The following is a 24771-nucleotide window of genomic DNA, read 5'->3' as shown; positions in this document are numbered from 1 at the left end:
CTAAGCTATGAAAAGCAGCTAATCAGCAGGACATCTGGTTCTTGACGCAGAGCCTAGGAACATCAATCCTCATCCTGTACAGACCTGCAGTAGATCTCAACGTCAGGCTGATAGATGTGCTTTGATCTCCACTTGGCCTGGGAGATGAGTGCTGTCTGTTGACAAGGATCACTGATTTCCAGAGTAAATCATTGCAAGTAATGATATTCCGGAGAGGTGTGTCGTCACCCTTCCTCTCTCTTGGCTGGATCTCTTAACGGATGCCAGCAAATTGAACTGGCTGGGATTTCCCCAGGGTCTAGTGATGTCCACACAGCCTTTGATAGTCAGACCAAGGTCACTGCAGTAGTGGATGCAAACGCATCCCTGTGTCCCAGTTGATTGAGGAGTGTCCCCTTTGGGTTGTCAGTACGTAACTTGGGCGGATGGCCATCTGAAGTTTGGCCAACTGTTCTGATCTTCAGTTTCTAGTGTGATTCCTCTGTTGGATTGTTCACAGAATGGATGAAGGAGGTTCTACCCATCGAACCTGACCCTCAACGTGACAGCAATCCAGCTGTCCCAGCCCTGCCCCCTCCCCACAGCCCTAATCAGATACTTACCCAGCTTCCTTCTGACCACTGCAATTGATCCACCTCCACTAACCTGGCAGTGCATCCTCAACCCCAGCTGCACCTTCCACATCCTCAGCACATCCCAGAGCATTTTACTACCTTGGAGGGATGTTTGCTGGATTGTCTCTGTTGTAACGTGGGAAGCAAGAATACAGTGTAATCTCTCAGAAACAGAACCTGGTCCATTTATTCGGGTCTGAATGTTTAATGGCAGGGCAGCATGTATTGCTCATCCCTAGCTGCCCTTGAGGAGCTGCCTTCTTGATCTGCTGCAGTCCTTCTGGTGAAGCTTCTCCCACCGTGCTGTTGGAGAGGGGAGTTCCAGGATCCAGACCCAGTTACGTTGAAGGAACAGTGATCTATTTCCAAACCGGGATAGTGTGGGACCTGGAGGGGAACCTGCAGGTGGTGGCAAATTGTGGCGAGGTCCAGAGTTCGGGAGGTGCTGTTCGGGGGCCCTGGGTGAGGAACTACAGGGCGTTGTGTAGACGGTGCACACTGCAGCCACTGTGCACCGGTGGTGGAGGGAGTTAATATTTAGGGTGATGGTGGGGGTGTTGATCAAGCGGGCTGCTTTGTCCTGGACAGTGCTGAGGTTTTGAGTGTTGTTGGAGCTGCATGCATCCAATCATCTCCTGACTTGTGCTTTGTGGATGGTGGAAAGGTTTTGGGGTGTCTGGAGGTGCGTCAGTCACCAGGGGATACCTATCTCCGACCTGCTCTGACCATATGAGTTTCTAGTCAATGGTGTTAATTATGGGAGATTCAGTGAGGGTAATGACGTTGAATGCCAAGGGTATGTGGTTGGACTCTCTCATGTCTGAGATGGCCTGACCCTTTTTTACTTGCTATTTGTCAGCCCATATTTGAACTTTGTCCAGGTCTCACTGGTGCAGACATGGGCTGGTTCATTGCTGAGGAGCTGTGAATGGAATTGAATGTTGTGCAGTCATCAGCGAACAACCCCACTGCTGACCTTATGAAGGAAGGAAGGTCATTAAGGGTGGTTGGGCCCAGGACACTGCCCTGGGCAACTCCTGGGGTGATGTCCTGGTGCTGGGATGATTGACCTCCAACAGCCACTTTCCTCTGTACGAGTGTGGCTCCTACCATTGGAGTGTTTTCTCTTTGATGCCCGTTGACTTCAGTTTCACTGTGGCTTCCTGATCCAAACTCAGTCAAGCACTGCTTTGATGTTAAGGGCAGTCCCTCCCACCTCACCACGCCAGCTCTGTAGTCTGTGTTTGGACCAGGTGTGATGAGGTCTGGAACCTGAGTGCTTCTGAGGGACGCCAAGCACATCAGTGCAGCTGCATCAGCAGTTCCACCTGGATGGATGGGAAGAAGGTTCCCTCACATTCTCCCCCCAGTGGAGGCTGGATCAGGGCTTCAGCAGAGGAAGGAGGGAGCTGGGAACACCTGCAGCCAACATTACAGTGACACCTTTATCTCCAACTTTCACCCTGCAGTAGGACACCTTGGACTGCTCTTTCTCTGTGTGTGACAGTAACAGGCCCTTTCCCCTGGTGAGTGTGCTGCTTGGATATTTCTGCCATCTCCCAGTCAGGCCCACGGTGCAGGAGAACCCCTCAGCTCACACACTGGGTCTTTCCTGCCTCACCTGCCTCTGAATCAGGAGGCTGCTTCCCACTACAGAGACTTGCAATCAGCACTGACGGTGCAGTACTGAGGGGGAGGCTGAGTGTCAGAGGGGCAATATCGAGGGAGTGTTTCACCGAGGGAGGGAGGGCACAGAGGCAGAAGGCAGAGGGAGTACTCAGAGGGTGCTGTGGTGAGGAGTGGCAGTACTGGGGGAATGCTGCACTGTTGGAGGCACTATACTGAGGGAGCTCCGCATCATTGGAGGGGCAGTACTGAGGGAGCATCATGGTATTGGAAGGGCTGTATGAGGGACTGTTACATTAACAGAAGGGCAGTGTTAAATGAATGGCTTTGTCAAAGGCACTGTACTGTTGGAGAGGCAGCACTGAGGGAGTGTGCTGTGTAAGATCTTGGCGCACCTCTTTGTGTGGACTTGTGCCTGTGATGCTGCTGTGAGTAAGTTTTTCATTGCTCCTGTGCACACATGGACTTTGCATCTGACAATAAACTCGACTTTGACTTTTGGATTTATATCCATTTTTACCATATGTCCTTGTTATAATAAGATTTCTTTATTAGTCACATGTACATGGAAACACGCAGTGAAATGCATCTTTTGCATAGATTGTTCTGAGGGCAGCCCGCAAGTGTCGCCACACTTCCGGCGCCAACATAGCACGCCCACAACTTCCTAACCCGTACGTCTTTGGAATGTGGGAGGAAACCGGAGCACCCGGAGGAAACCCACGCAGTCATGGGGAGAACGTACAAACTCCTTACAGACAGTGGTCGGAATTGAACCCGGGTCACTGGCGCTGTAATAGCGTTACGTTAACCGCTACACTACCGTGCCTGCCCTAATGTAAAATGTAAAATGAGCGTATTGTGCCAATTAAGATCTCACCAACGTCTGTGGAGGTGTGAAGTGTTTGCAGTACTCCAGCCACAGTCCAGCCCAGACTTCACACGTTTAACAGAAACTAGGCTGTGGAGAAAATGAGAGGTGTTGGCAGGTGGAAACAAGGGGAGTGGCATGTGCATGTTGTGTTAGTGAGTGTACAAGTGCAGGTGAGTGTGGTGTGTGTGAGTGTGTGTATGAGTGAGGGCACAGATGGTGAGAGACAGAACAGAGGGGAGGATTAGCCTGAGACGTGTATCTGTCAGTTAACCAGGATTAACTAGCCTGAGATATATCTACGTTAACTAGGAGTTAACTAGCCTGAGAGGTATATATATGTTAACCAGGTGTTAATTAGCCTGAGAGGTATACCTATCAGTTAACCAGGATTAACTAACCTATCTATGTTAACCAGAGTTGAGAGGTGGTAGCGGTTTGGGGCTCTCTTCCACTGGCAAGTGAGATGCTGGAAAAATTGTTCATTTCAAACCTGAGATTGGTAGCTGTTTGTTAAACCAGTGGTGTGAAGGAATGTCAGGAAGGTTCGGAATGAGCACTTAGATCACAGATCAACATGATACTCAAGGCAGTCCTATAAAAAACAACAAAGGATAAGGAAAATAGTGTGGACATAACGTCAGGGCTCGTGGTTTCAGTAAACTGAAGCTTTGACAGTGATCGCTGAGGTGGAGAGTGAGATCAGTCAGGTACTGACCTGTTGTAAAAGGGCAGCACTGAGTCCTGAACACCGATGTAACACCATAATGTCAAGCATATTCTGGTCCACAATTCATAACATATTGTAGCATTTGAAAGGATGCAGGAATGCTTCGAGAATGAGCATTGGTGCAAGTATTCTTCACATTGTGGAAATCAGAAGGTAGGACCTTATGTTCTGTGGTAACTTCACCACTGGTGTCCATCCCTGGAGCCTCAAGGAGTGTGAAGTCGTTGTTGTTACACTGAGGACGACCTGCTCCAGGTTTCTGACGGGAAGCCCTCCTCCGTTGACCCCAATGGAGAAGGATAGCTGAGAGGGATAAAGGTCAGGATGAACACCTTCTCGGTCGTTTAAACTGTTTGTGTCAGACGGCGACAGGGAGAACATGCAAACTCCACACAGACAGTGCCAGAGGTCAGGATCAAACCCGGGGCACCCTGAGGCAGCAGATCTACCAGCCCACCACTGTGCTGCCAAAGGAACGTTGCTCCCAAAGGTTTCTTCCACTGGGATCTTCCCCTCCCTGTCTCTGGGTGCGCTAGGGACCCACTGACGGAGACTGGTTGCTGGCATGGATCACGTGGGCACCTACTGGTTGTTGGTGAAGGGCAGAACCTGCTCCACGACAATCCGTCCCAAAGTTCCCACACAGTGCCAGACCTTTCTCAAGTTACACAGGGAACTGTCTGAAATCAAGCTCACAGTCACATATTTTCTTGTGATGCAGAAACAGGAGACCGATGTGCTGCCTTTATCTCAGGCGTTTCTTGGACAGTTACATCACCAGCGGTTCTGTACGCACAATGGACAGAGCAAAGATGGCAGCCCAGGGCAGTGCCCACCTCTGCTCGGTAAGGAAGGCACCACCTGCATTTCTGTAGCGTCCACCACTTCGGGACATCCTAATACACATTCTGTATAGCCAATTAAAACACTGTGGTCACTGTTATATTGTAGAGAACATTTTAATGAATGTATGCACAGCAAGATCCCAACAAGCACATTATCAAGTAATCAAAGTCAACTTATAGATTTTGCCTCACAGATACTAAGTTCTTCCAGCCTTCTGTTTTTTGTTCCAGATTCCAGTAATGGTATTGGTATTGGTTTATTATTGTCACTTGTACCGAGGTACAGTGAAAAACTTGTTTTGTATACCGATCGTACAGATCAATTCATTACACAGTGCACTGAGGTAGTACAGGGTAAAAACAATAACAGAATACAGAGTAAAGTGTCACAGCTACAGGGAAGTGCATTGCAGGTAGACAATAAGGTGCAAGGTCAAGCAAGGTAGATTGTGAGGTCAGAGTCCATCTCATCGTATAAGGGAACCGTTTAATAGTCTTATCACCGTGGGGTAGAAGCTGTCCTTGAGCCTGGTGGTACGTGCCCTCAGGCTCCTGTATCTTCTGCCTGATGGGAGAGGGGAGAAGAGAGAATGACCTGGGTGGGTGGGGTCATTGATTATGCTGGCTGCTTCACCAAGGCAGCGAGAAGTGTAGACAGATTCCATGGAGGGGAGGCTGGTTTCCGTGATGCGCTGGGCTGTGTCCACAACTCTCTGCAGTTTCTTGCAGTCCTGGCAGAGCAGTTGCTGTACCAAGTATCTTCATTCTCTTTGTCTTCCCAGGAATCAGCCTGGTGAACATCCTTTGCACTCCATATCCTAGCCTACCCTTAGGTAAGGAGACCAGGACGGCACACAGTACTCCATCTCTGGCCTCACCAAGACCGTGTGTGATTGTGTTCAAAACCTGTGGCAGTAAAGGCCGACACGCCAGTTGCCTTCTTAACTACTTGCTACAGCAGTGACTGATGTACAAGGACACCCAGGCCCTGTTGTACATCAACATTTCCCAGTGTACCTCCATTTAAACAATGCTCCACCTTCCTGCTTTTCCTACTGAACCAGGTAACAGTTATACAGCACAGAAACGGTCCCGTCAGCCCAACTCGCCCTGATGGCTATCTATGCTAATTCCGTTTGCTCGCATTAGGTCCATATCCCTCTACCACCTTCCTGTTCAGTAGCTGTCCAAATGCAGCAGTTGTACCTGCTATTATCACTTACTCTGGCAGCTTGTTCCACATACCCTCGGTGTGAAAATCTTGCCCCTCGGATTTCCCCTCTATGCCCTCTATTCCTAGACTCCCCCACCTGAGCAAAAAAATTCTGACCATCTCTCCTATATACGCCCCTCATCATTTTATAACCTCCATAATGTCACCCCTCAGCACCCCTCACGTTCCAGTGATAAGTAAAGCCCTCCGTTCCGGCCAACATCCTGGAGAATGTCTTCTGAACTCTTCCTGGTGTTACTATGTCCTTCCTGCAGCATGGTGACCAGAACTGTACACAGTACTCCATCCACAACTGTACACAACACTCCATTCAGAACTGTGGATAGTGGGGTTAGGCACGGTAGTGTAACGGTTAGCGTAACGCTTTACAGCGCCAGCGACCCGGGTTCAATTCCGGCCACTGTCTGTAAGGAGTTTGTACGTACCCTCGTGTCTGCGTGGGTTTTCTCCGGGTGCTCTGGTTTCCTCCCACATTCCAAAGACATACAGGCTAGGAAGTTGTGGACATGATATGTTGGCGCCAGAAGCGTGGTGACACTTGCGGACTGCCCCCCCCCCCCCAAAAAAAATCACTACGCAAAAGATGCATTTCACTGTGTGTTTTGATGTACATGTGACTAATAAAGATCTTATCTTACACGGTACTTCATCCACAACTGTACACAACACTCCATCCACAACTGTACGTGATACTCCATCCAGAACTGTGCACAGTATTCCATCCAGAACTGTGCACAATATTCCATCCACAACTGTACGCAATACTCCATCCAGAACTGTACACAGTACTGTGTGTCCAGAACTGTACACAATACTCCATCCACAACTGTACACAATACTCCGTCCTGAATTTTCCTGTCAAGCAATTTTCAATCCATGCCGGTATATCACCCACAGCCCCATGTGCTTTAACTTTGCACACTAACCTCTTACACGGTCCTTCAGGGGCCTTCTACAAACCCAAATCTCCTCCCACTGGTCCTCCCCTACCTGTTCTACCACATGCTTCCTCAAACACACTGGTAGATTTGTCAAGCATGGACCCAGGTGTGGGCTGGAGTTCTGTGACCCTCTGACAGAGATGGGAATGTTGCCTGGTGGCCTGGTGGTTTATCCACATTATTCCCAAGGTTCTGTGGTCACTCAATCCTTGTATTTCCCAATAAACAGAACTACTTCAGACAAGATGTCTTTGGGAAGATGGTTAGATCAGGGAACATTCCCCTGCTGGTACTCTGCAGGTACTGACTGCCTGTAGAGAGATACCAGCCCAGTGCACACCACTCATTCTCTTGTCCTGCTCTATCACAGAAGCCCTTAATCTAGAACATTCCTGGAGTCGCCAGTCATTTGGGATCCAGAAGCACTTTAGACCATTATCGTTGGACCAAAATCGAGGGGAAGAAGAGAAACCTTCACCATCAAAGGAGGGCTTGACTGAAGGACCGGACAAACAGACCACAGACAGGTGAGATCACACCTCATGGCCTGCAGGGCCCAGCCTCAGAACAAAGGGATGGCCCTTTACAGCAGAGATGAGGAGAAATTTCTTCAGCCAGAGGGTGGTGAATCTGTGGAATTCGTTGCCACAGACGGCTGTGGAGGCCAAGTCACTGGGTGTATTCAAGGCAGAGATTGATAGGTTCTTGATTGGTAAGGGGGTTAAGGGTTAAGGGGAGAAGGCGGGAGAATGAGGTTGAGAAAATCAGCCATGATTGAATGGCAGAGCAGCATCGATGGGCCGAATGGCCTGACCCTGCTCCAAAATCTTATGGTCTTATGGCCCATCTGAAGCAGAGCGAACAGTGGTGGCTGGTGAAGATCACTGGTAGTGAGAACATTGCTAGAGACCAGCCGTCCAGTGCTGAGCAGGGCATCACCTCCACCCCCCCCCCCCCCACCTCATCCCAGCTCCAGCTCTGGGTCAGTGCCCAGCAGCTGGTGTGGAGGAGACCGTCACACCTCCCCGTGTGTGGGAATGTCAGGAAGAGGAAAGAGTTACATTTCTACAGCACCTTTCACATCCCTTTCAGGATGCCCAAAGCCCTTCCCAGCTAATGCAGTCCTTGTTTGGAGGTGACGTGGAACCATAAAGCACAGAAGCAGCCCTTCGGCCCATCATGCCCATGCTGACCAATGCCCCCATCTACACCTCACCAGCAACACCCTCTGGACCCCCACCACCTCCTCAGTACCTTCTAAATCTCCTCACTCTCACCTTAAACCCCTGCCCTCTTGACATCCCCACCAAGGGATAAGGATTCTTACACCCTGTCCTATCCATGCCCCCGCTATATCAGGTCGCCCCCCTCAGCCTCGTCTGCTATCCAGTCTCTCCTCATACCTGGAATGCTCCATCCCGGACAGCACCCTGGTGAATCCCCTCTGCACCCTCTCCAGCGCAGCCACACCCTGCCTATGTGTGGGTAATGTGACGTGCTTTACACACACGGAGCTCCCACACACAGACTGAGATGATGAACAAACAAAATTGGTTTATTATTGTCACATGTACTGAGGTACAGGGTAAAACTGTGTTTTGCATCCCATCCATACAGATCATTTCACTACATCAGTGCATTGAGGTAGTCCAAGGGAAAACAATAACAGAATGCAGAATAAAGTGTTACAGTTACAGAGAAAGTGTAGTGCAGGCAGACAATAAGGTGCGAGGGCCACGATGAGGTAGATTGTGAGGTCAAGAGTCTATCTTAGGGGACCGTTCAATAGTCTTATAACAGCGGGATAGAAGCTGTCCTTAAGCCTGGTGGTACGTGCTTTCAGGCTTTTGTATCTTCTGCCCAACGGGAGGGGGGAGAAGAGAGAATGTCCGGGGTGGGTGGGGTCTTTGATTATGTTGGCTGCTTTACCAAGACATATTGTTTTCCAGAAATGCTTAGCGAGAGGTTAACAGCAGGGGAAAAGGCTCCATGGTCAAACACTTGGGGCTCACTGGTTCATCTGGAACATGAAGGTCCTAGTGAGCAGCTGGTGATATTGATTGAAGGATAAATATTGGCCTCAGGACTGTGGACAGAACCCCCTGTTCTTCAAATTAGTGAAATCGGATCTGTTACATACAACAGGGGCACAGTTTAAAGTGACGTCCAAAACTCAGTGCTGTTGACACTGCTGCACTCCGGTACCACATTGGGTGTGTGGGCCTCAGTTATTGGCTCAGCTCTCTTGGATGGGACTCGGAACCAGTTCTCTAATGTTAAAGTGAGTGTCCCAGTGAGCAAGGACTCACACTGAATGACCTGTTACAGGAAGCTGATCATTGCAAAGCAGGTGGATTATTTTCCTGTTTGGTGTTACTGTCAAATCGGTTATTTATTTTGTTGCTTTTTTTGACCACAAGGAAGAACGTGGGTGGAAGCAGGACCCAGGAAGTGGATGAGGAGCAAACCCTGAGCCCAAAGGTTGAAGCACAGTCTGCTACCACCACTGTGAGTTTGTCCACTCCTAATTCCTTCGAAGAAATGCTGACAATTACTCGGGCGATGTGATCTAAATTCAGAATCCTTCAAATACTTCACCCATGTTTGGAATATGTCCCCTGTGGACATCCATTGCTGGAGATTTTGTCTGAATTCCACAGGGAGGGAGTAACTTATAGAATTTACTGATCTTTATCCAACAGCACAGTTCTGTTTGATCAGCTGATCCCCATCACTACCTCTCAGACCAAAACGCCAGGCACAGCCAATTATTTCAATGACAACAGTATGTTGAAGCATAATCAGAATGGTAACATGAGTCAAGTCGTCAACATCACCTCCCCCCCACCCCCCGTCTCTGCACTCTCCACCCACCCCCTCACTCCACCCCCCAAACCCTACGAATGTTTCCTGGTGCAATCTTTCTCCAAGTCCCTTTGGAAAGTCCCTTCCACCACCCCTTCAGTACTCAGTTCCAGACCTCAACCATTCACTGTTTAACATTAAATTTATCTTCCATTTGACCTTAAATCTTTTTCCCAGGGTTGGGGAATCAAGAATTAGATGGCATAGGTTTAAGGTGAGAGAGTTTAATATTGGTTTATTATTGCCACAAGTACCAAGGTACAGTGAAAGACTTTGTTTTGCATGCCATCCATACAGATCATTTCATCACATCAGTGCATTGAGGTAGTACAAGGGAAAACAGTAACAGAATGTAGAATAAAGTGTTACAGTTACAGAGAAAGTGCAGTGCAGGCAGACAATAAGGTGCAAGGTCTTAATGGGGTAGATTGCGAGGTCAAGAGTCTATCTTATTGTACTAGGGGACCATTCAACAGTCTTATAACAGCGGGGTAGAAGCTGTCCTTGAGCCTGGTGGTACGTGCTTTCAGGCTTTTGTGTCTTCTGCCTGACGGGAGGGAGGAGAAGAGGGAATGTCCGGGGTGGGAGGGGTCTTTGATTACATTGGCTGCTTTACCGAGGCAGTGAGAAGTGTAGACAGAGTCCATGGAGGGGAGGCTGGTTTCCGTGACGTGCTGAGCTGTATCCACAACTCTCTGCAGTTTCTTGCGGTCCCGGGCAGAGCACTTGGTGTACCAAACCATGATGCATCCAGGTAGGATGCTTTCTATGGTGCATCAATAAAAGTTGGTGAGAGTCAAAGGGGACATGCTGAATTTCTTTAGCCTCCTGAGGAAGTACAGGCACTGGTGAGCTTTCTTGGCCGTGGATTCTACATGGTTGGACCAGGACAGGCTATTGGTGATGTTCACTCCTGGGAACTTGAAGCTCTCAACCCTCTCGACCTCAGGATGTTGATATAAACAGGAGTGTGTGCACCACCCCCCTTCCTGAAGTCAATGCATTAGGGGTAGGGTTTGGGTTAAGATTTAATGGGAACTTAAATAGCAACTTTGAGGGTGGTGGGTGTATGGAACGAGCTGCCAGAGGAAGTGGGTGAGGCCAGTACAATAACAACATGTAAAAGACATTTGGGCAGGTACATGGATAGGAAAGGTTTAGAAGGTTATGGGCCAAATGCTGGCAAATGGGGCCAGCTTGGATGGGGCATGTTGTTCGGGATGGAGTAGTTGGGCCGAAGGGCCTGTTTCCGTGCTGTATGACTCTGTGACTGTAATTGTCTACCCGTATATCATGAGCAGCAGGTGGGAGTAGCAGAGAGTCCCCGTGGCTGGATGTTGTAGAATCAATTCCCCTACATTTCTGTTGCTCAGTCCGCTGGGAAGCCGGGCTGGTGGTACAGATGTGACCCACAAACTCAAGGGATGCTCTGAGCCCACGGAACAAGTTAGCTGCCGTTGAACTCAGTGACTGGATTGGAAAACGCAGAGAATGCTGGAGATACTTAACAGGTCAGGCAGCGTCTGTGGTGAGGGAAGCGGAATTAATGTTTGATAGACATTACAGCACCTTACAGGCCCTTCGGCCCACAATGTTGTGCTGACATGTTATCCTGCTCTCTCTATCTAACCCTTCCCTCTCACATAGCCCCCTATTTTTCTATCATCCATGTGTCTATCTAAGAGTCTCTTAAATGTCCCTAAGGTATCTGCCCCCACAACCTCTGCCGGCAGTGCGTTCCACGTACCCACCACTCTCTGTGTAAAAAACTTACCCCTGAATCCCCCTTATACCTTCCTCCAATTACCTTAAAATTATGCCCCCTCGTGTTAGCCATTGTCACACTGGGAAAAAGTCTCTGACTGTCCACTCGATCTATGCCTAGTGATAGGGGATTCATTGTTCATGTCGATGATCTTTCATCAGCTTTGGGACAAGTTAGAAATCAAACGTGCTTTAAGTTGCTGGGAAAGGGGTGGGGTGGCACGAACAAAGGGAACGGCTGTGGTAATTTGGAGACTGAGATAGACTGATGGACTCAGAGGAGGGCAAATTCTTACCAATCAGATTGTCTGCCCAGAGCCAGCGTGAATATAAGGAGGTGAATGTGGACAGGGGAGAGAGATTAAAAAATATTGGAACTTTAAGGAACAAAACATTGCAGTTTCCGGTAATCTGAAATAGAATTAAATGTTGGAAATATCCAGCAGGTCAGCCAGCAGCTGTGGAGAGAGAAACACATTGATGACCATCTGGCACAAACTGGAAAGGCAGGTTATCTGAACGTTGATGTCAATATTGAGTCACGGCTGTAAACACAAATGAGCATCCGTGTGCCTGAGATCTTTGCAGATGGCACGTTTGCAGAGGCGGTCACACGCCAGGGCGAGACTGCACAGGCACAAAGGGACGGGTGACCACCAGGCAGAATGGAGGAAGGCAGGTGGTGCAGGGCCCCCGGGCCCACAACCCTCACAGGCAGCTTTTGGGGACCGTTCCAGGAGATGTCGTCTCAGGGGAAAGCGGCAAGAAGCAAGTTGTAGAGCGGTGGGTGGCAGGAAGGGTGGAAAGAGAGTGGGAGCGATACAGTGAAAGGGAATCGACTGTAAGGTGTTTCTGTAGCCACGGAAGGGGTGTGTTGCCTCCCTGCTGCCAGGGTCAAGGATGTCATACAGAGGTTGCAGCACAGTCTGGAGTGGGAGGGGGAACAGTCAGTGGTCGAGGAATGAATCGGCACCGAGTAAAGATGGAGATGAGGTCCTGCAAGATGAACATAGGGAGGTAGGTTACAAAGCAGGACCTCAAATGTGGGAATCTCAGGATTGCTGCCAGTGTCAGGCCCCGGTGAGGACAGAAATAGGCGGAGAGGTAGGATAGTGCTTGGGCTCGAGGGAAAATGTAGGAGGGTGGAATTCCAGGACATCGAGACTGGTTCAGGGGAAGACACCTTACACCCAGGCAGGACTGAGGCTGATATCCTTGCAGGTGGGTCTGCCAAGGTCCCACGTAATTGGTTAATCAATAAAGTTCAGATGCATGGGGTCAGTGGGGAATTGGCTGTGTGGATCCAGAACTGGCTTGCCTGTAGAAGACAGAGGGTGGTGGTTGAAGGGACTTATTCGGGCTGGAGGCCTGTGAGCAGTGGTGCTCCACAGGGATCTGTACTGGGACCTCTGCTGTTTGTGATGTACATAAATGACCTGGATGAGTATGTTGATGGGTGGGTTAGTAAGCTTGCAGACGATAGCAAGATTGGTGGAGTTGTGAATAGTGTAGAAGACTGGCGACGGATACAACGTGATAATAGATCAGCTGCAGATGTGGGCAGAGAAATGGCAGATGGAGTTTAACCCAGATAAATGTGAGGGGTTGCACCTTGGTAGGACTAATGTCAAGAGGCAGTACGCTCTTCAGGGCAAGACCCTCAACAGTGTTGAAGAGCAGAGAGACCTTGAGGTGCAAGTCCATGACTCATTGAAAGTGGCTACACAGGTAGACAAGGTGGTTAAGAAGGCTTATGGAATGCTTGCATTTATTAATCGAGGTATTGAGTACAGGAGTCAGGAATTTATGATGCATCTCTGTAGAACTCTGGTTAGGCCGCATCTAGAGTATTCCATGCAATTCTGGTCACCTCACTATAGGAAGGATGTCAAGTCTTTAGAGAGGGTGCAGAGGAGATTTACTAGGATGCCTGGATTAGAGGGCATGTGCTATCAGGAGAGGCTGGACAAACTTGAGCTCTTTTCTCTGGAGCGGTGGAGGCTGAGGGGTGATCTGTTGGAGGTGTATAAAATTATGAGGGGCATAGATAGAGTGGACAAGCAATATCTTTTTCCCATTATTGAGCGATCCAATACCAGAGGGCATGCATTTAAGATGAGAGGGGGTAGGTTCAGAACAGACATGAGGGGTACGTTTTTTTTTACTGAGAGAGTGGTGGATGCCTGGAATGCGTTGCCTGATAGGGTGGTGGAGGCAAATTCATTGGGGGCTTTTAAGAGGGTCTTGGATGGGCACATGAATGAGAGGAAAATGGAGGGATATGGGTATTCTGTAGGTAGGAGGGATTAGCTATGTCGGCACAACATTGTGGGCCGAAGGGCCTGTTCTGTGCTGTACTGTTCTATGTTCTATGTTCATACCGTCCATACAGATCATTTCATCACATCAGTGCATTGAGGTAGTACAGGGTAAAACAATAACCGAATGCAGAATAAAATGTTACAGCTACAGAGAAAGTGCAGTGCAGGCAGACAATAAGGTGCAAGGTCATAACAAGGTAGATTGTGAGGTCAAGAGTCCATCTTATTGCACTAGGGAACCGTTCAATAGTCTTATAACAGTGGGATAGAAGCTGTCCTTGAGCCTGGTGGAACGTGCTCTCAGGCTTTTGTATCTTCTGCCCGATGGGAGGGGGGAGAAGGAATGTCTGGGGTGGGAGGGGTCTCTGATATTGTCGACTGCTTTACCGAGGCAGCGAGACAGACCCTTCAGCCCATTGTGCCCATGCTGACCATCAACAACCCATTTACACTGATCCTACATCAATTCCATTTATTTCATTCTCTCCATATTCCCAACATCCTGCCCCAATTCCACCCCTCACCCACACACTGGGGGGGAATCTACAGCGGCCAATTAACCCACACATCTTTGGGACGTGGGAGGAAACCGGAGCACCCGGAGGAAAGCCACGCGGTCACAGGGAGAACGTGCAAACTCCTTACAGACAGCACCTGGGGTCAGGATTGAACCCGGGTTTCTGGAGCTGTGAGGCAGCTCTACCTGCTGCCGCTCTCCACTCAGCCAATGTCTCTTGACAGCACTTCCACTGCCCTCCGGGTGAAGAAATTTCTTCCCTTGGAGTCGTTCAGCATGGAAACAGGCCCTTCAGCCCAACTCGTCCTCCAAGTGGCTGGCCCCTTATTTTAACACTACTGTTTCTAGACATGCAGCTCGGGGAAACATCACCGCATCACCCCGTGGCCTGGCTCTGATTGTCCAGCCTGTGTACCTTCTGCCCCAGGGTTAAAACCTGAATATTTTAACTCTTAACCTAAGCAGCAGTGAGTACAGGCCCTGTCAGCTTAATCTCTCCTCGCAGAACATACCGGCTACCCCTCATGTGCACTCACATGTAATCTGTGCTCATTCGAAAAGTTTCTGTCTGTGACCTTGGCAATTGGACACTCTTAAAATCAGAGGCAGGCCGCAGGAGGGAAGCTGGAAAATATCCCCTCCTATCAAGAGTGCCTGAGGTGTGGAAACCCCTCCCACAGACAGCAGGAGATGTGAATCTGAGAGGATATACTTCTGTCCAGCATGATGTGGAGCTAAGGTGGACGGGGATGCATTCAAGGGCCGAGTGTCCTGTCAGCCTTCCTGTACTGGGAGTCTGTAATCTGAAAAGCTCAGGCTCCTGCTGCGGACTTCCTGCTTTCTATCCCACTTCCTTTCCAACCATGTGTCTGAACTCAAACCTTGCACCACAGAGAAAGTGAGAGCGGGACGTACTTTCGTGTCCTCCACCACTTCCACCATTACATTAGACCATGGCTGGTTTGTGTCTGAATTCTACTCATGCACCTTGTTTCCATAACACCCAGTGCATTGAGGTAGTACATGGGAAAACCCTCCCCTACTATAGAACTCAGGTGTAGGGGTGGTCGGGTCCCCGTGTGGGGAAACACTGCCTCACACCAATCAGCACAGTTCAAGGCTCTGTCTCTGCTGCCAACGCCAGTCGTCAGCCTGTGTACCTTCTGCCCCAGAGTTCAGCAAGGAGGTCCACACCATGCTGAAGGTGGCCTGGTGTGGCTCTGGACGGCTGTCTCTGCGCCCACTGCAGCTGACAGCCACGGACTAGGAAGGTGGAGGTTCACTGGCCACTCTGTTTCCCCTGACCTCTTCCAGTGCCCTCCTGAACAGTCAGCCTGCAGGCCGCCTACCATTGTGGGCTCTCGGTGTCGATGTTTTTCATCTCACATCGTGCTCACAGTTGTCCTGGTAACGGAGGGATGGACGTCCAGCAGGTTGTGACCCAGTGTCCACTTCACCACACAAAGTGTCCTTGGGAGTACTGTGGTCATCCATCCAATGAATGTGATCACTTTGATCACTTTGCACTGAAATGGACTTTGTTTTATTTTTATAGAGTCTCAGAGTCACGCAGCACGGAAACAGGCCCTTCAGCCCAACTGGTCCATGCCGACCAAGATGCCCCATCCAAGCTAGTCCCATTTGCCCACATTTGGCCCATAACCTTCTAAACCTTTCCAATCCATGTACCTGTCCAACTGTCTTTTAAAAGTTGTTATTGTACCTGCCTCAACCACTTCCTCTGGCAGCTCGTTCCACATAGATACTGCCCTTTGTGTAAAAAAAAAGTTGCCCCTCAAGTTAAATCTCTCCCCTCTCACCTTAAACCTGTGCCCTCTAGTTCTTGATTCCCCGACCCTGGGGAAAAGACGGTGCATTCACCATTTTGTTCTATTTGTGTTCTTTTTTGTAAAAATTGTGTATAATTTATGTTTAATTTATGCTTTTCTTGTGAATGCTGCTTATCTGATGCTCTGTGCCTGTGATGCTGCTGTGAGTAAGTTTTTCATTGCACCTCTGCACACATGGATTTGTGCAGGTGACAATAAACTCGACTTTGACTTTGACCAATCCCCCAAGCACTGTTGGCTGAGTAGTGAACATATGCTGATAGGTTCAGCACCTCAGAACCTCGAAGTCAGTGACCTTGTCCTCTGAGGGGTGGTAGGGATACCCTGAGGCAGTGAACCATAGAACAATACAGCACAATACAGGCCCTTCGGCCCACCATGTTGTGCTGACCTTCAAACCTCACCTAAGACTATCTAACCCCTTCCTCCCACATATCCCTCTATCTTAAATTCCTCCATATGCTTATCTAACAATCTCTTGAACTTGACCAACGTATCAGCCTCCACCACCACCCCAGGCAGCGCGTTCCATGCACCAACCACTCTCTGGGTGAAAAACCTCCCTCTGACGTCTCCCTTGAACTTCCCACCCATTACCTTAAAGCCATGTCCTCTTGTATTGAGCATTGGTGCCCTGGGGAAGAGGCGCTGGCTGTCCACTCTATCTATTCCTCTTAATATTTTGTGTACCTCTATCATGTCTCCCCTCATCCTCCTTCTCTCCAATGAGTAAAGCCCTAGCTCCTTTAGTCTCTCCTCATAATCCATACTCTCTAATCCAGGCAGCATCCTGGTAAATCTCCTCTGCACCCTTTCCAACGCCTCCACATCCTTCCTATAATGAGGCGACCAGAACTGGACACAGTACTCCAAGTGTGGTCTAACCAGAGTTTTATAGAGCTGCATCATTACCTCATGGCTGGACTTATGAAAGCTAACATCCCGTAAGCTTTCTTAATTACCCTATCCACCTGTGAGGCAACTTTCAGGGATCTGTGGATATGAACCCCCAGATCCCTCTGCTCCTCTACACTGCCCAGAATCCTGCCATTTACCTTGTACTCTGCCTTGGAGTTTGTGAAGGTGGACACTGTACAGCCGTATCTCATACCTTCCATATGGTGTCCAGGCCCCTCTGTGGTAGAGGGGTGACCGAGGACTTAGGTTTCTCACCGTGCAGTCAGGTCATCTGCTCAGCCACCAGAACCAACTGAGAGCTGCTCATACTTTGGCTACCTGAGTGTCAGGTTGTGCGGGAGGAGGTGCTGTGCTGATGCAGTGGGTTTTTAGCTCAGCAAACATGGCTGACCAGGGAGGGAGCTAAGGTGAGAGGGATCCAGTTGGATGGTGCAGGTTGGAATGTGTTGATCAGGGAGCTCTGGGTTTGACGGACTTTCTCTTTCACATTGACACAGTTACCAGAAGACGAAGATTCGGCTCCAAGCTCCTCTCTGCGGCAGGTGCTGACCAACTTCACCTTGCCAGGGCTCGAGCCTTCCTGCCGTTCCACTGGCTCTCTGACCCGTGGCCCCCGCTGTGTCGTAGCCCCCAGCATGCCCACGCTCCCCGAGGAGGAGGAAGGATCTGAGCATCAGGAAACAACGCAGAGTGCAAAATCCAACGTAAGGAACACAAATGTACCTTTGATTTTTCAGTAGCTGCCACAGAGGTTTTCTTCTGGGACTGAGTTGTCCGGGCACAGGGTGGATGGTTGGGAAAGGGCTGTTGGGAGGTGGAGGGTGGGTCTTGTGAACTATGGGGTTGGAGTACTGGGGGAATTCAGCTCCTAGACTGGTTTGGGAGTTTAACAGACAGCTGCTACCATTCTGTAACAGGAAACGGCAGGAAGTCGAACCAAGGTAGTTGCAAAGACGGAGACAGGAAGGACTCTTGGTGAAGTAAGAAGCACGTCCACCAATTCCTGTTCAGTGAGAGGAAGAGTCAGGTCAACCACTGATAGTGATGGAAAACCCAAAATCCTCAGCAGGTCCGACAGCATCAGTCCAGAGAGAAACAGAGTCCAATAACCTTTCACCAGATGGCCAATAGTTCATGATAAACAAGGTTTGAGAAGTACAGGGAGGGGAGGAGACAGTAAAGAAGAAAGTCAGTGATAAGGAGGAAGGCAGGAGAGAGACAGTGCAAAATGGTAAAGCGTGCTTGCCTTCATCGATCCAGGCACTGAATCAGAAGTCATGTTGCAGCAGTATAAAACATTGGTCAGGCCATACTTGGAGTGTTGTGTGCAGTTCTGGTCACCCCGTTACAGGAAGGATGTGGAGGCTTTGGAGAGGGTGCAGAAGAGGTTCACCAAGATGCTGCCTGGATTAGAAGGTACTCACAATAAGAAGGGTTTGGACAAACCTGCGTAGTTTTCTCTGGAGCATCAGTGGAGACCTGACAGAAGTTTATAAAATGATAAGAGTTATAGATAGGGTAGACAGTCAGAATCCTTTTTCCAGGGTGTTAATGTCAGATAAGATAAGATCTCTTCATTAGTCACATGTACATCGAAACACACAGTGAAATGCATCTTTTGCGTAGAATGTTCTGTGGGCAGCCCGCAAGTGTCACCACGCTTCCGGCGCCAACATAGCACGCCCACAACTTCCTAACCCGTACTCTTTGGAATATTAGAGCCAAATATTATGCCAAATATTAGAGGGCATGGGTTTAAGATGAGAGGGGGAATGTTTAAAGGAGATTTACGAGGCCAGTTTTTTTTACACACAGAGCAGTAGGTGCAATAGTGGTGTTTAAGAGGCATTTAGACAGACACATGAACAGGCAGGGAGTGGAGGGATATGGACCCATTGCAGGCAGATGGGGTTAGTTAGATTGGCATCATGGTTGGTACAGGCATGGTGGGCTGAATTTCCTGTTCCTGCTCTGTACTGTTCTATGTTCCAAATAACCCACCAATCTGCACATCTTTGGGATGTGGGAGGAAACCGGAGCACCCAGGGGAAACCGACGGGGTCACAGAGAGAACGTGCAAACTCCACACAGACAGCACCCGAGGTCAGGATCGAACCCGGGTCTCTGGCCTATGAGGTAGCAGCACTACCTGCTGCTCCACTGCACTGCCTATAGTTCATCTCCCGAAAACATGTTAAGATTCTGAGAAGACAGATAATTTTCAGGCTGGGGAGTCTGGAGCTGGAAGGCACCCTCAGGATGAGACCTTGCTCATTTCGGACAAATGTGAAGAGAGATTTCTTTGATCAAAGGTGGTGGAATTAGAATTGGTTTATTATAGTCTCATGTACTGAAATACAGTGAAAAACTTTTGTCTGTGTGTCATCAGATAGATGCCATATATAACTACATCAGGGTAGCAAAAAGGGAAACAGAATGCAGAGTAAAGTGTTCCAGTTACAGGGAAGGTGCAGTGCAGCAGACAGTAAGATGCAAGTGGATCTTTAGTCTGAGGGTGTGTAGGGGTAGGTTAACATGGGTTTAAATGGGCGGCGTGGACTCGTTACGTCTGTTACCATGCTGTCTAAATAAACCTTTTAAAAAAGCTGTTGAGTGGAGCCTAGGCTGACACTGATAGATTTGTAGCTGGAGGCTGGACAGGAAGCTAGGATTGGCTTCCTCCAGCTTCAACGTTTTGTCTCCTACTGAGTTCATTCCTCTTCTTAAGCCTTAGCGTCCTGGCTGGAGTTTGATGTTGGGAGAGGATAAGACTTTGGCTTCATACCAGCTCCCGGAAGGCAGCGATAAGGCTGGAGTAGATTTTGTCTGAGATGCAAAGAGATAAAGAGTGAATGGGGAGGTGTGAACAGTTTGTGCCTGTGCGAAGATTGCAGAACCGCAATACCTAGACAGGGCAGCTTTGTGTTTTACTGCTTCTAATTTTATTTAAATTAAATTCTGTTGAAGTTTGCAGAGCTGTAGGCACAGAACATCAGGTATCAAAAACAAGGGGGCATTGGTTCAAGGTGAGAGGACGGAGATTTAAAGGGGATATAAGTGGTTCACAGAGGGTGGGTGACACCTGGAGCTCACTGCCAGAGGAGTTGATGCAATCAGATATAGTCACCGTTGTCATGGTACAGCTGTACAACAAGTTGGTTAGGCTGCACTTGGAGTATTGTGTGAAGTTCTGGTCACCACACTACAGGAAGGATGTGATTAAACAAGAAAGGGTGCAGGAAATCATGCGGGGCATAGACAGGGTGAATGCACACAGTTGTTTTAAGATAAGAAGAGCGATGGAGGATGAGGGGGGACCTGATAGAGGTGTATAAGATGATGAGAGGCATTGATCGGGTAGATAGTCAGAGGCTTTTCCCCAGGGCTGAATTGGTGGCCACAAGAGGACATAGGTTTAAGGTGCTGGGGAGTAGGTATAGAGGAGATATCAGGGGTAAGTTTTTTACTCAGAGAGTGGTGAGTGTGTGGAATGGGCTGCCGGCAACGGTGGTGGAGGCGGATACGATAGGGTCTTTCAAGAGACTGTTAGATAGGTACATGGAGCTGAGTAAAGTAGAGGGCTATGGGTAAGCCTAGTAATTTCTAGGGTAGGGACATGTTTGGCACAGCTTTGTGGGCCGAAGGGCCTGAATTGTGCTGTAGGTTTTCTATGTTTCTATGTTTCTTTCTTTATTAGTCACATGTACATCGAAACACACAGTGAAATGCATCTTTTGCGTAGAGTGTTCTGGGGGCAGCCCGCAAGTGTCGCCACGCTTCCGGCACCAACATAGCACGCCCACAACTTCCTAACCCTTACGTCTTTGGAATGTGGGAGGAAATCGGAGCACCTGGAGGAAACCCACGCAGACACGGGGAGAACGTACAAACTCCTTACAGACAGTGGTGGGAATTGAACCCGGGTCGCTGGCGCTGTAATAGCGTTACGCTAACCGCTACACTACCGTGCCTGGCCATCACTACCATGAATCAAGGACTGGAGGACATAGGTTTAGGTGATGGGAGAGATTTAATAGGAACCTGAGGGGCAACTTTTTCACCCAAAGGGTGGTATCTATGTGGAATGAGCTGCCAGAGGAAGTGGGTGGGGCAGGTACATTCACAACATTTAAAAGACACTTTGACAGGTCTATGGTTAGGAAAGGTTTGTGAGGACAGCCAGCATGGCTTTGTGAAGGGAAGATCATGTCTTACAAGCCTGATAGGATTCTTTGGGGAGTTGACCAGGCAGATTGATGAGGGTAGTGCAGTAGATGTGGTCTACATGGATTTTAATAAGGCGTTTGACAAGGTTCCACATTGTACACTTCTTCAGAAGGTCAAAGGGCATGGGATCCAGGGAAGCTTGGCCGTGTGGATTCAGAATTGGCTTGCCTGTAGAAAGCAGAGGGTTGTGGTGGAGGGAGTGCATTCAGATTGGAGGGCTGTGACTAGTGGTGTCCCACAGGGATCGGTTCTGGGACCTCTACTTTTCATGATATTTATTAATGACTTGGATGAGGGGGTAGAAAGGTGGGTTAGCAAGTTTGCAGACGACACAAAGGTTGGTGGTGTTGTGGATAGTGTGGAGGATTGTTGAAGACTGCAGAGGGATATTGATAGGATGCAGAGCTGGGCTGAGAAGTGGCAGATGGAGTTCAATCCAGAGAAGTGTGAGGTGGTACACTTTGGAAGGACAAACTCCAAAGCGGAGTACAAGGTAAATGGCAGGATTCTGGGCAGTGTAGAGGGATCTGGGGGTTCATATCCCCAGATCACTGAAAGTTGCCTCACAGGTGGATAGGGTAGTTAAGAAAGCTTATGGGATGTTAGCTTTCATAAGTCGTGGGATCAAGTTTAAGAGCCGCGAGGTAATGATGCAGCTCTATAAAACTCTGGTTAGACCACACTTAGAGTACTGTGTCCAGTTCTGGTCGCCTCATTATAGGAAGGATGTGGAAGCGTTGGAAAGGGTGCAGAGGAGAGTTACCAGGATGCTCCCTGGTTTAGAGAGTATGGATTATGAGGAGAGACTAAGGGAGCTCGGGCTTTACTCATTGGAGAGAAGGAGGATGAGGGGAGACATGATAGAGGTATACAAAATATTAAGAGGAATAGACAGAGTGGACAGCCAGCGCCTCTTTACCAGGGCACCAATGCTCAATACAAGAGGGCATGGCTTTAAAGTAATGGGTGGGAAGTTCAAGGGAGATATCAGAGGGAGGCTTTTTACCCGGAGAGTGGTTGGGGCGTGGAATGCGCTGCCTGGGGTGGTGGTGGAGGCAGGTACATTGGTCAAATTCAAGAGATTGTTAGATAAGCATATGGAGGAATTTAAGATAGAGGGATATGTGGGAGGAAGGGGTTAGATAGTCTTAGGCGAGGTTTAAAGGTCGGCGCAACACTGTGGGCCGAAGGGCCTATATTGTGCTGTAATGTTCTATTGCTTAGAGGGATATGGGCCAAACCTGGGCAAATGGGACTAGCTTAGATGGGAATCTTGGTTAGTATGGACCAGGTGGGCCGAAGGTCCTGTCTCCGTCCTGTAGGACTCTGTGATTCTAGAAAAAATCACAAGGATGTTACCTGGACTGGAGAGCTTGAGTTATAAGGGGAGGCTGGACAGGCTGGGACTGTTTTCCCTGGAGCGAAGGAAGCTGAGAGGTGGCATGATAGAGGTTTATAAAATTATGAGAGGCACAGACAGGGTAGGTAGCCAGAGTCAGTTTCTAATGGTAGGGGTGTCTAAACCAGAGGGTGCAGGTTTAAGGTGAGAGGGAGGAGGTTTAAAGGGGACCTGAAGGGTAAATTTTATCGGGAATGAGCTGCCAGAGGAGGACGTGGAGGCAGGAACAGGAACAATATTTAAGAGGCATCTGGACAGGTACTTGAATGAGCAGGGCACAGCGGGAGATGGAATTAATGCAGGTGGGATTGGAATAGATAGGCTTGGGGTCAGCATAGATGTGTGGGCCGAAGGGCCAGATGTCCCACTGTACCCCCCTATAACACGTGAAAGGGTCTGGTTGGGCCCCACACCTTGTGAAAGAGAAGCTGCCTTTTTCAGGTTGGGGTGGGGTGGTACAGGAAGAGTGATGATTTGGGGGGTGAATCAAGGGCTTAGTCCAGCGAAGTTGCCGGGGGGCAGTTAGGTGAGGGCTGGGAGGTGACGGGTGTTGGGCTGAAGGTGATTGAGGGTCCTGAGGACAATGGGGGACAGCAGGGTGGGATCAAACACTGGGAAGACTACTTCCAGAAGGTCTATCCTGGAGGAAGATGGACACCTTGATGTGCCCATCAGTGAAGCAGGCAAGGTCAGGCCCCACTAACTCAACCCTCCTGATGGGCCCGGCTGCCTCCGTGCTCAAGGCTCGGACCATTCCTGGACCCATTCCTGCACAGAATAACTTAGGACTTGACAACAAGATATGTACGCTACACCTTACAATGTGGCACCACAGACCCCGTGACCTCACCGCCGATACATGGTGTTTGCACTGCACAGCGGGGATCCCCTGGGCCAGTCTGTGGCTGACGGTCACCCATTCACTCACTCCAACACAGGTACCAGCCTGAAGGTCATACTATTCCTTACCACCCAGTACACACACAACACAAGGCTTCCCCTTTACCAAGAAAGTAGAGGTGTATTTATACGGCAGGCTTACACAGACTGATAAAGTCAATCGAACTCTGGTGTGAACTTCGTGTTTAAAAGGCCAGCCTGTAAATCTGGTTACACCTACAGGCTTCTAAACACAATAACACTCTTAGATTTCCTGCAGGTTCATGGTGCTCTGGAGACCACCTCACGTTGTCCTTTGTCCTGTGAGTACACCTGGCTGGGAGCTAGCAGCAGATGGTTTCCCTGACCCCCAGCAGCTGCTGACCGTTAGTTATTGGTTCATGGGCTGTAGGCATTTCTTCTCCATCCCTAATGGCCCCTGAACTGGAGAGCCAACCTCACTGGTGGGGCTGGAGTTCATTAACCAGTCAGACCGGGTAAGGACGGTAGATTTTCTCGCAGATGGGTTTTACAGCATCCAGAATTTTCATGTCTTCATTACTGGGAGGATCAAATTCTCTCTTGTATGAGGGAGGTCTTGGTATAACTTCATTAAACATTGGTTAAGCTAAAGCTGGAATACCGTGCACAGTTTGGTGATGGTTCAGGTGATCCCACGGTTCAGGAGATGGTTCAGGTGATTCCATGGTTCAGGTAATGGTTCAGGTGATGGTTCAGGTGATCCCACGGTTCAGGTGATGGTTCAGGTGATGGTTCAGGTGATCCCACAGTTCAGGTGATCCCACGGTTCAGGTGATGGTACAGGTGATTCCATGCTTCATTATCTGAATACCAATTTGATTACAGGTTCCAGCTGCTGGAACCAGGATGAATGCGACACCAGCAATTGTCCTACCAGAGGTCATCGGCTCTTCGGACAGGGAGTTTGACCAAGCCACACACATAAGGTAAGCTCCATGAGATCAGGACCAAGGTTCTCTCAGGTACCTGCTGCAGCCTGGTGGGAGATCTGTGGGAGACCCAGGTCAGCAGAAGTGGACTCAGAGATCAGCAGCCCCTTCGTTCTTCCTCTGATCCCCGAAGGTTCCAATTCATGTCCAGCCCCAGTGAAGTATGTGTTGACTCTGTTGCTCCAGGCTTGGGCTGATG

General features: G+C 49.3%; 1 protein-coding gene across 13 annotated transcripts in view; it reads left to right on the top strand.

Moving 5' to 3' along the window:
* Nucleotides 1-24771, top strand: part of mrvi1 (murine retrovirus integration site 1 homolog) — a 239359-nt gene that overhangs the window by 142096 nt on the left and 72492 nt on the right. For all 13 annotated transcript variants that reach the window (XM_052028841.1, XM_052028840.1, XM_052028843.1 and 10 more), the window contains 5 exons: nucleotides 4563-4686; nucleotides 7232-7388; nucleotides 9282-9369; nucleotides 17594-17800; nucleotides 24469-24569. In XM_052028841.1, the coding sequence (XP_051884801.1) occupies nucleotides 4563-4686; nucleotides 7232-7388; nucleotides 9282-9369; nucleotides 17594-17800; nucleotides 24469-24569 (677 nt within the window). The remainder of the gene's footprint in view (nucleotides 1-4562; nucleotides 4687-7231; nucleotides 7389-9281; nucleotides 9370-17593; nucleotides 17801-24468; nucleotides 24570-24771) is intronic.

Source organism: Pristis pectinata, chromosome 14 (assembly GCF_009764475.1).
Source record: "Pristis pectinata isolate sPriPec2 chromosome 14, sPriPec2.1.pri, whole genome shotgun sequence".
Taxonomy (NCBI): domain Eukaryota; kingdom Metazoa; phylum Chordata; class Chondrichthyes; order Rhinopristiformes; family Pristidae; genus Pristis; species Pristis pectinata.
Note: the sequence above shows the minus strand (reverse complement) of the source record. Positions and strands in the feature narration are given on the sequence as shown.